An 11,455-nucleotide genomic window follows, 5' to 3' on the forward strand; every position below is an offset into this window, starting at 1 on the left:
TGTTTTTGTGCCAATACCATACTGTCTTGATGATGACAGCTTTGTATTAGAGGCTAAAGCCTGGGATTGTGATGCCTCCCGTTTTGATTATCTTCTTCAATGTGACTTTGACTATTTGGGGTCTTTTGTGGTTCCATATGAATTTGAGAATAGTTTGTTCTAGCTTTAAGAAGAATGTTGGTGCAATTTTGATGGGGATTGCATTGAATGTGTAGATTGCTTTGGGTAGTAATGACATTTTCACAATGTTTATTCTTCTGATCCATGAACAGGGAATGGTTTTCCATTTCTTGGTGTCTTCTTCGATCTCTTTCATAAGTTTTCTATAGTTTTCATCATATAGGTCTTTTACATCCTTGATTAGGTTTACTCCTAGGTATGTGATGGTTTTTCTTGCAATCGTGAATGGGATCAGGTTTTTGATTTCTCTTTCGACTGCTTCACTATTGGTGTATAGGAATGCAACTGATTTCTGTACATTGATTTTGTACCCTGCAACTTTACTGAATTCATTGATCAGTTCTGGTGGAGTCTGCCAGGTTTTCCATGTAGAGTATCATGTCATCTGCGAAAAGTGAAAGTTTGACTTCTTCTTTGCCAATTCTGATGTCTTTTATTTCCTTTTGTTGTCTGATTGCTGATGCTAGATACTATTCTCTTGAAATCTTTACAATTTTTACTTATATGTTATATTTTTATCTAGATAGGTCCTGAAACTCTCTTATTATTCTGAATATTTTACTTATTTTTTAGTTTTCTTGCATACAGTTATATGATCTGCAAATAATAATAATTTTTCTTTAATTTCTATTTCCATGCCTCTTTATTTCCCTTGCCCTCCTAGGTTGAGGATGCCTTATAGCACTCTACAGAAGAGTGAAGATCCCAGGGGGGTGGACATCTTGTCCTTGATTCTCACTGGAATACTTTTAAAACTTCAGAATCAAAAATGTGCCCTGCATTGCTGTTTGTACCCACTTTTCCCTCAATTCTGGGTTGGTCAAGTTTTATCAGAGGGGACATTTAAAGACGTCAAATGCCTTTTCTGTAACTCTGGATGTGATCATTTATATATATGGTTTTATTTTCTTACTCTGTTTAAGTAAGTGATTCTATGAAGAAATTTTTAATGGTGGACAATCCTTATACCAGGTGGATAAATTCCACTACATCAGGTGCTGGTTTCTGCTTATAAAGATTGTGAGTCTGTACACCTAATTTCTCTGAAAGTATGCATAAATGAGGTCAGCTTCATCACTATTTTAATATTTGTTTTATTGTTTTCTGCAAAGAGTCTCACTGGCTTTGGTACCATGAAGATTTTGCCTCAGACAATTGTTGGGATTGTTTTCCATCTTTTTCTCTGCCTGGAACAATGCATCTGGAACATAATTACCTGCTGCACCTGCACCTGTGGTCTGCTCCTAGGACCTCATGCAGCTCACAGGAAATGTTGGAGGCTTCTTTCTCCTCCTTAGCAAGCACATACCCTCAGACTTCTGCCCTCTTCAAGGAATTTTTAAATTAAATTCCATCCATAACAAATGTGTTGATACAAATCACAAATAGCATGTGCTTATTTAATCCATAGGTTATTCTATCCATAACATAACTACTCTTCTCATATTTATTACTCTTTCAATCAGTTCTAAAAGACGTCCTCTTCTATTTTTATGAAGTTCCTCAGGAGGCCATCCTTTGGTGTTGTGAGTGACTTTTATCACTTTTCCTTTCAGCTTTCAGCACTTTTACATAATTTTTTCCGCCCTATATTTTTATTAAAGCAAAGGCTGAGCAAGCAAGAAAAGGAATAGACAAACGTTTTCAAGATTTGAGAAGAAAGACAGAAGTGAGGAAGAATGCTGTAAGGAAGAGAGACATTAGCCCAGTGTCCTAGGGGCCATGTCCAACTCCATCAGAGGGAGCACCCTGTAACGAAGGACAGAAATCCATCTGGTTGGGCTGAAATCATACAGGAAATGAATGGGCTGCTGGAACTGGAGATCCCATAGTCACTGGGACTCCAGTCACTTGTGGTTCTGTGTGTCTGCCTTCTCTTTTCTGATGCCTTGGTTTTCTTGTTGCTACTGTTTTCTGCATCACTGGAGTTTGATGACAAATGAAAATGATACCTTTGTACAATGTGCAGCTTTCCAGTCACCAAGGGAGGAAGGCTGTGAGGCGCCATGGGCCACATGGGCTTTTACCAGCTCAAACAGGTGCAGCAGAGCCTATAATGTTATATGAACAAAGGTCTTCGTGATGAAATTCTTCCAACAACTTCTCAGAGAGGTTGGCCTGAAGAACATTGGAAGCCCATTGCACATGGGCATGTAAGGAGCTGGATATGATGCTCACGTGATTAGTGGCTGAGCCTCCAATGTGGCATGCAGCATTTCTTAAGAAAATGAAGAAATGGTCAAGAAAACTTGAATTCAAGCAAGCCATGAAAATTAATATTTTATGTAGCATTCATACACATTCGAATACTTTTAATTGTTGGGCAATAAGCTCTGTTTTCTCTAACAAGCATAAAATGAGGTACACAATTGAGGTCTGATATACGTGTACATGGTGCATGATGCCCACAGTCACACTGGGTAACACAGCCACCACCTCACGTCTGGAGCCTCTCCTCTCTCTCTTTCTTTTCTTTTCTTCTCGTTCTTGGCATGAGAACAGTTTCAATCTACCTTCTTGGAAGGTTTCATGTGTACAGTTTCTCTACCTTCCTGCATGTGGGTGTCACCCTCAGTCCTGATGCTCTGCTGCTGCTGAAAAATGGATCGTAGGTGTTTCAGGCTTCATTCCCTGAACTTATCATCCAGGAAAGGACACCATCTCTTTCCCTGCCATTGGTGGCAAGAATCAGAACGCCTGTGACTAAGCCACCTGGAGCAGGTCCCTGGCCCTGAACCATTATCCCTCTGGGCACAAACAAGAGACTCTGTCTGATGATTGACCTGAACTGGATGTAGCCCATCCATGCATTATTCTGTCACATTGTCAAGGATGCTTTTTCCCGAGGGACTCAGGGTGATCAGGGCCCAGGGCTACACATCAGGCTGGAATCAACCAAGCAAAAATCACAAGATGGCAATGAGGGAAGTAGCCAATGATTCTAATCTAGGGGAGAAATTTGGGGAAGCTCCACGATTTGCTCTCTCTTTCCCAATAATTTTCACTTCTGCCACATCTCCCATCTCAACGTTATTTTCCAGAAAAGAACACATGTGCAGCTGTGGGAACCTGTGCTTTTTCCCTCTGGAGGTTTGCCTGCCCTGAGCCTCTCCTCTCTGACCCTGAACAGATTAGAACTAAGTCTCTTTCCCCATTGAACACAAATAGCTTTCTAAGAAACTAGATTGAAACAGTAATGAAAACCTAAAAATATTAGGAAAGCAAAATTTTCAAACCCCAAAGGCTATGAAGATCTTTTCTCCCCACTACGTTGTATTCCAAATGTCCCTGTTGCACGGTTAGGGCTTGAGAAAGGTGTATTGAGTGAATTAATGAAATCTACAGTAACTGACATCTATCCATGGATGTTTCCACTGCCTTGGGTCATAAGTCACAAAGGTCCATGTTCACTATTCACGGAGTCTGTGCAGATTGGTCTACCCACTGACATTGATTTGTGACCCCGGACACGTGCTTATTTCTGTTTATGGACACATAGAGTGGCCGACGTGTCACACATGCAATGCGTTCCCTGGTAAGGCTGAATGAGACACCACTCTGCCTTCCTGTGTGACTTCCTGCACTGTAAGCACACGTCCTGGTCATGGTCCATTTGGCGCCGCATGTTCTGCATTCATATACTCTTTCGTGGTGATCTTGTGTTTACAATGGCCCTGAAGCCCAGAGCTGAGGGGAGGTCGGGTGGTCCTAAACCCCAGAACATGGGCTGTGCCTCACAGACAAAACTCCTGTTCAGGTAAGGATTGCTCAGGCTCACAAGGCAGAGTTTTGGGCCATGAGTTCAGTGGTAATGAATCAATAAAACAATAAACCAGGAAAAGGAAGAGAAAATTTGTGATTCCATGTGGACCCACTCCAGAAAGTACTACAGTCACATCTCAGATGCTATGAGGACACCACAAAAAAGGGGAAAGGAAGGTATATTCAAGAATTCGTGAGATCATGACCATTTCTGGTTTGTTTCTAAAGCATCATGGGCAGCACAGCTTTGGAGCTGAAAGCCAAAGGCACTAGCAATCACGGCACCCAAGCCTGGAAATGTCACTTACTTCTGAGCTAGTATTTCAGTATAGGGAAATAGAGCATGAAATCAATTACTTGGAAACTTATATATGAGTAAGCTGTACTTAAATACAAACACACCTGGAACACGGCTGTGTACCCATCAATGGGCAAGTGTTGTAGTGTTGTGAGCAGAACTCCCAGGATCCCAACCCCGTATTTCCCCCAGGAGCAACGGCTCGCTGTGGCTGAACTGTGTCCTCAGTGACTGTGACTCAGCAGCCATGAATGTGAGGGTGCTCTGCACGCCCTCTCCTTGCTGGGCCCCCGTTCATTCCTGAGCACACACTTCTTTTCTTTTCTTCTCTTTTCTGGACCCACTCGCTTCCCTCCAGGGACACACTTGTGCTGCTGCCTCCCAGGCATCACATTTTATGCACCTGTGAATCCTCTGCTGATTTTGCTAAAATGCAACTTGTGCTTCAGTGAACCTCAGCTGAGGCCAATAGCCTATATTTTCTTTTTTTTTAATTTTTTCTTTTTTCTTTGTTTTTTATAGTTTATTGTCAAGGCGGTTTCCATATAGCACCCTGTGCTCTTCCTCACAAGTGCCCTCCTCCATGTCCATCACCCCCTTTCCCCTTTCCCCCTTCCTCTTCAGCCCTCAGTTTGTTTTCAGTATTCAAGAGCCTCTCATGGTTTACCTCCCTCCCTCTCTCTAACTCTTTTTCCTCCCTTTCCCTCCCCATGGTCCTCTTTTAAGATTCTCCCATTAGACCTATGAGTGAAAACATGTGGTATCTGTCCTTCTCTGCCTGACTTATTTTGCTTACCATGACACCCTCGAGGTTCATCCACATTGCCACAAATGGCCAGATTTCATTCTTTCTCATTGCCATGTAGTACTCCATTGTATGGATAAACCACATCTTCTTGATCCATTCATCAGTTGATGGATATTTAGGCTCTTTCCATGATTTGGCTACTGTTGAAAGTGCCGCTATGAACATCGGGGTACATGTGTCCCTATGCATCAGCACTCCTGTATCCCTTGGGTGGATCCCTAGCAGTGCAGTTGCTGAAGACCCTGTATTTTCAACAAGCCCCAAAGTGACATGTCTGCTGCTGTCCTGAGTGCCTCAAACAGCCAGGGCCGGCATCCTGCTTTCCTCGATCTATTTACAACACATGGACAACAGGTCCACTCCAATAGGGGTCTGCATTTAAATAATAGAAATATTCACAGGCAAAACTGTGTTCTCTTCAAGGGTTCAGAGAGGTTACCAAGGAACCATGACAGTGTCCAGTCTCCAGGCAAAATGAGAGAAGACTTTTAACAAGAAGAGAGTGAAAGGTCGCAACTACTACAAACACGACAGGAAGCAAAAAAAGAAAAACTATGAAATTGGCATAAATGCAACACAGAGTTTTATTGAGGACATATGCCATGCAGCTGAGACCCCTTGCTAAATACAAATATTAAAAAGATATGGACTTTACTCTCAAGAGGCCTAAGAATTAGAATGGAAAAGGGATCTCACTGGGGACAATAAGTGATGTGAAGTGAGTCATACATTCGTCAAAGAGAAACTATGGGTATTGGAAATCCTCAGCAGGCAGAGACTGCTTCCAGTTGTAAATAAGGGAGGACTCTCTGGAGCAAGTGACATGTGATGCCTGTGACCCAGGGAGGTACTCAGACTTCATGTTACTTTGAGTAAACATAGAGATTTAAGACCAAGAATCAGGATAGAACAACAAAGCCCACTAAATTATACTCAGCTTATATTGACAACGGATCGTGGAGCAGAGAGGGAAGGCAGAAGTTGCACACAGAGACTTGCAAGTCCATCACGACTGAGCTGGGTCTAGGCGTGCGCTGGAGCTTGGGCTGCCGGGATCTCTCTCCAAAGGGAGGACAGGGCAGCATCTCCACGGTGATTTCCTGGGAGGAACAGATTGTAAATGCTCTGTAGCAGGGGGAGGTGAGGACTGCAGGGGGAGGAGCACTGAGAAGAGGAGGGCTGAGAACAAATAGAAAGGTGGGGAGACACTTGGGAAAGGCCCCAGACTTACCAGCACTTCCAGAGCCAGAACGCAAGACCTGCCAGAAACACCAGGGGCACCATCACCTCCAGGAAGACCAAGACCAGAGGGCGGTGCTGCTCTGCGGGATTGGTGCACAAGGGGTGTTATTTCTCTTTCACTCCAGATGGAATCACAACTTCCTAGTCCTGTTTACTCATGTCTCCCTCTGTGTCACCAGTACCCCTTCCTCCTTCCCCTCTCACATCCCTGCTCAGAGATGGATCCTCAATCAACCCTCTGCTTCCTGCCACATCCACAGGACCTTCACACCCAGATCTCCATTTCTTAGGTCACTAGATTTCGGTCATTAATGATCCGGAGTCCCTAGAATCCCAGACTTTTTGTCTAGCTCTCTTGCTGTGCTGGAGGACCACCCTTTCCCAGCCGGGCACCAGCCCTTCCTCACCCCAGTAGAGGACCATGTCCTGGCCTCCTAGACTGCTGTGTCTCACTCGGCAAGACAGGCCGGCTGTCTCTCTGGCTTCCACCTCCAAGGACGTCTGAAGATACCATGTCCCGTCAGCATGGGGCAGGATGTCACCTCGCTGGGAGCCCGGCTGTTCCTGCTCACCCCGCATCCACATCACCCACACTGGCTTTGGGTGGAAACCAGAGACATGGCACACCAGCAGCAGACGGCCAGGACCAGGACTGGGGCCATGCGACAGCCAGGCCTCTGGCCTCACTGCAGAGACAGGACAGGAAGATCTTCACATCGGTTGAAATACACACATTTCTCCACCTCAAGAAGCCTGTCACCATCACCCCTCTCCCTCTAGGATTCCCTTCACTCTGAATTGAGAAATGGTCCAAATTTCTGAGGGCAGAGAGAAAATGCTTGGAGGTTGGGAGCAGGACTGACCTTGTCGCTGCAGATACGCCTTCCCTGCATCAAGGAGACCCGAGAGGAAATGGGGGCAGGTTTCAATGAAAATTGTGTGTAAGGTTTCTCTAATCACATAGAACCGATTGAATAGCGTGCAGACTTGCTGAGCCCTGCTGCCTTCCTTTGGAGATGGAAACCAAGACATGTTCTGGAAGCTCATGAGATCTGATCCTTGATATGCAATCTCCACAAATCCCGCTGATGCTTTGCCAGAGTGCAGCTCACAGCCTGCTGCCAGTTGTACCTGGAAGGGATCTGGGAAGAGAGGCTGTGAGAGACAAGAAAGGAGGAGGGAAAGTGATGAAATGAGGTGAGTGGAAACCATGGATGGAGGCAGGAGAAGGAGAAGTTGAGGGTATTGGAAGGAATCAAGCCACATTTGGTTTGAGTGGAGACTCAGACAGAGGGGAAGTGGAGGTCACTGGGAACAGGAAGAGGTGAATAACTGCAGAGGGAACAAGTGTTGGAGGAATGACTGGAAGTGTGTGGGCAGAGAATAGGGAAGGTCTCCACAGGAGAGCTGGGATAAAATCATCTAGGGTGAGGGGAGAGCACTGGGTACAGGGAACACAAAGACAGAGGTCACTGAGGGGAAAGAACAGAGAGAAAAGCACATTTCAAGAATCAGTCACAGAGTGGGGGAGAGAAGGGTGCCCAGCTGGAGGCCAGGGATCAGGATGGTCACGGGAGACACTATTGGAGACATGAGAGCACAGCCTGAGGTCAGTGAAGGGAGGGAAGTAGCAGAAGATGTAAAGCTTTTCAAGAATTAGGATCTGGCTTCTGCCTCCTGAACAGACGGGTGTGATTCAGTTTTGCGATGGGAAGATATGAGGTTCAGAAGCCAGTGGAGGCTCTTTCCAGGAGGAAGAAGGAATTCCAGGAGACATACACACACCTGCTGCCTCCATCCCACCTGCCCTGAGGGACCTCAACTCACATTCAAGCTCCCATTGACTGACATGGTCCTGAAACACCTGAAGAAACTTAATGGAGTATGAGTAGAATAACTTTTCCAGGTCCACGAAGGCCTCTTTGCTAACGTTGCCCCTGGACCAAGGCTGCAGGTAAAAGAAGGCTCCAGTCTTACTGTCCCAGCCGTGGGTCTGCAGCTTATCCAGCCAAGCTGAACCCTGATTCTGTGTCCACCAACGGTTGTAAAAGGATGAGGTCAGGATGACTCGGAAGATCGGCTCCTGGAAATCTGTGACAAAAGAACAGATAGACTGAGGAAGAGTAGGGCACTGGAAGGAGACAGGATGCAGAAAAAATGTGCCAAGGAAGAGCACCAAAAGCTGGTGGACAGGGAGCCACAGTTCTCTCAGGAGACATGTGCTGCTCCGGACCCCCGAGCTTCATACCCATCGTTCAGAAGAGACAGGGCCCTGGGGTCAGGGATGCCCAGGAAGGAGCCAGGATAACACCCTTCTTCCCCATGTGTGTGCTTGGGAACCACACCAAAAGTGCATGCATGTACATACACACTCAAGTTACACACATATGCATGCGTGTAAGACACATATTCAAACACAGACATACAACAACCCCCACACACATGCATACATGCAGATACACACAGAGACACACACAAGCACCTATACACACATACTCATACACACCTACGCACTTGTACATGTGCACACAACATATGCACATGTGACACACCTCACACACATGTAGACATACACACTTGTGCAACCACCAGGCAGGCCTACAGTCCTCACCATCGTCACTGTCACCACCTGGGACAAGAACCATGAGCAACACCAGTTGCAACAGCAGCATCTTATTTGCAGATGTTCTTTCTTTCTCTTAGAAACTGGGTCTCTGGCGTCTGTTCTAACAAACCTCCCCACACACGGCTCCTCTCTTCTGACTTCCTTCTCAACACACAGGCCTTCCCTGAGTCTCTGCCACAATGCGAATGGGCTCCGCCCTCAACCCTGGACACCTACTCCGACTCTCACTTCCCCTCCGGGTCTGACCCTCCTTTCCGGCTCCCAGTCACCACCCTCCATCCTGCTCCCTGAGGCACTAATTCAGGGGCCAGGGAACAAGTCTTGTGTGGCATGGAGAAGGGATCCTAGTTCCTGTGCCTTTCCGTCCCATCCAGACAGTAACCCATGAAAACTCACTGCTTCCCAGCCCCCAGCCCTGGACCCTGCTGGCACCCTGTCTCTCGTGCCCTCGGGTCACCCTCCATGAACTGCCATCCGTGACTCACCCCCACCCCCGCCCATTCACATCTCTGACTCCTCACTATTTGCATTAAAATTCAAAACCAACCAGACAAATTTGAAGGTCACCTTCTTTTAATTGAGGAAACAGGTCTAATCATGCAGATGACATCCTCTGTTGGGGAATGAAGAGGACCCATGTGACAGTGGGCCTCAATTGTGACAAACAGAGAATCTTCACTGATGGAGGATGACTTACATAGGTGGGGGAGGTTGGACTGCACTTAGGTTAGGTTTGGGGGTTGGCCTGGCCCAAGCCGCCATTTTGAGCCCACGGTTTTCTTTTTAACATTTGCTCTATTTTCTTTTCAGGATTTCCCATGATTCACTGTATAACTGTATCAGCAACCACCAGGTCACCATTGTTTTTAGGAGAATCAGTTGCCATCAGAGACACCATAGGACATTGAAACATGTGAGGAATTCCCCCTCCGTGTGACTTGCAGTAATGTACTTACCCACCAAACTGTCACTTAGCCCCAGCCTGGATCCAAGCACCTTGCTACACTCGTGATACACAGTGTTCACAACACAGTCACTTTATTCAAGGAGATTTTAGTCAACTTGGGAAGGAAACCACACTGACCAAGAACTAAACATTTTGATGTGCTGAGTTTTCTTCCAATGTGCAGACTCTAACCTCAAACAACCCTGTCTGAAGCAGTATTTACTAAGTGGTCGCCCATACTGGTGTGTGCCCTTCCAGAATCTTGACTCTGTGCTTGGCTCAGGTGTTTCTATGCCCCTGGAACCAGATTCCAAATCCAACAGGGCTGGGTAAGTGGTAGGTGCTAGATGATTATCTCTGAATGATTGAATAATTCAGTTCAGGCATCAAATTACTCTTAAAGATTACAGAGACCTTTGATATAAAATGTTTTAAGTGTCAAAGGTATTAATTGTAATCCTACTTGATGAAAGCTGAATTTACACAGTTTTCTTTTGGATTCAAGAATGTGCTAATAATCATGAAGTTCACACAGAGGGTCTTAATGCACATCTCCCATTACTAAAATAAGAAACCCTGAGATTGTAGCACGTGGAGTTAACAGACTGTTCTGGAATCATGTATCCAGATTGCCTTCTTACTGTCCCTGCTTGAACGTTCATCCTTGTCTTAGCATGAGCTGGCCTTGCTGGACAAGCTGACCTTTACCTTCCATGGCGTTCTTAAGTGGCTAAAAGCTCTTAAGTATTTGTGCTTTCTGTCATTTGGATAGTGGGTTTGGACTATTTGTACTGATGACCAGTTAACTGAAATAACCTCAGGCTATTGAGAGAAAGATAATATTTTTGGAAAGTTCAGACTGAAACATAGTAAATGAGAAAGAGCTCACTCCCATACTTAAGATTTTTGACAAGTTGTGTAAAGACACAAGTCTGAACCAAACAGACTCCATGACAGGCGTTAAGTTTCCCCTCTGAGCTAGAAGGCCTAGGTTTCAGATCCCCAAAAATAACAGACAGTTACACATTGCCTAGAGCAAGAGAGACCACCTTCAAAGCACCCAATCAGGGAAGGCCAACGACCACTCTCCACATTCCTAAGGGTGGGGCCTGTAGATGGAGACTTTAGTAGGACCCTGTTACCTAATGTTAAAATTAACCCTATAGTCGCCTAACAAGACCCTAGGCTCGCCCTGTAATTGGTTGATTTTAAAGGTACTCTAAATATTGTGATTGGATCCCGCCAAAAGTAACAAATGCTCTGGACAATGTGTATGGTTCAAGTTGCTGCCAATACTGTTGTACCATTATGATTGGGTCACTGTACCTATGTCACAATTTCTTGTAACTTCCCCTTCCCAAACCCCATAAAAACCCTGCACAGCCCTTGTTCAGGGCTCACAGCACGGACCCACTGCTCTGGTGAAGTCTGTGAGCCCCAGCTTAGAAGCCCATAATAAATGCCCTTTGCTTTTGCATGTTTGACTCGGTCCCCTGGCGGTCTCTGGTTTTGGGGGACGATATTGAAATCTTGGGCATGACAGTTGGATGATCAAAATCACTTCCTGAATCCATCAGAGCTGAAGGATCAGAG

At 45.6% G+C, this 11,455-nt stretch overlaps 1 protein-coding gene across 2 annotated transcripts; it reads right to left on the bottom strand.

Annotated features, from left to right (window-relative positions):
* Window positions 1-5,614: 5,614 nt before the first annotated feature.
* LOC115288500 (T-cell surface glycoprotein CD1a-like) lies at window positions 5,615-9,076 on the bottom strand. 2 transcript variants are annotated; one of them, XM_029935858.1, is made up of 6 exons: window positions 8,902-9,076; window positions 8,118-8,381; window positions 7,154-7,432; window positions 6,698-6,976; window positions 6,280-6,365; window positions 5,615-6,148 (listed from the first exon to the last, which is right to left on the bottom strand). In XM_029935858.1, the coding sequence occupies exons 1-6, from the start codon at window positions 8,960-8,962 to the stop codon at window positions 5,987-5,989; spliced, it is 1,131 nt and encodes a 376-aa protein (XP_029791718.1). In that variant the 5' UTR covers window positions 8,963-9,076; the 3' UTR covers window positions 5,615-5,986. The 2 variants fall into 2 exon arrangements, with proteins under 2 accessions (XP_029791718.1, XP_029791719.1); XM_029935859.1 differs by having other exon boundaries at window positions 6,280-6,370; window positions 8,902-9,068.
* Window positions 9,077-11,455: the final 2,379 nt, after the last annotated feature.

This window comes from Suricata suricatta, chromosome 3 (assembly GCF_006229205.1).
Source record: "Suricata suricatta isolate VVHF042 chromosome 3, meerkat_22Aug2017_6uvM2_HiC, whole genome shotgun sequence".
Lineage (NCBI taxonomy): Eukaryota > Metazoa > Chordata > Mammalia > Carnivora > Herpestidae > Suricata > Suricata suricatta.

Coding starts and splice junctions, on each gene's coding strand:
- LOC115288500 (XM_029935858.1), bottom strand. CDS start 8,962: ATGCTGCTGTTGCAACTGGTGTTGCTCATGGTTCTTGTCCCAGGTGGT. Junction 6,977..7,153: donor GGCGTATCTGCAGCGACAAG/GTCAGTCCTGCT, acceptor CTGTCTCTGCAG/TGAGGCCAGAGGCCTGGCTG. Junction 6,366..6,697: donor GGACATGGTCCTCTACTGGG/GTGAGGAAGGGC, acceptor CCCGCAGAGCAG/CACCGCCCTCTGGTCTTGGT.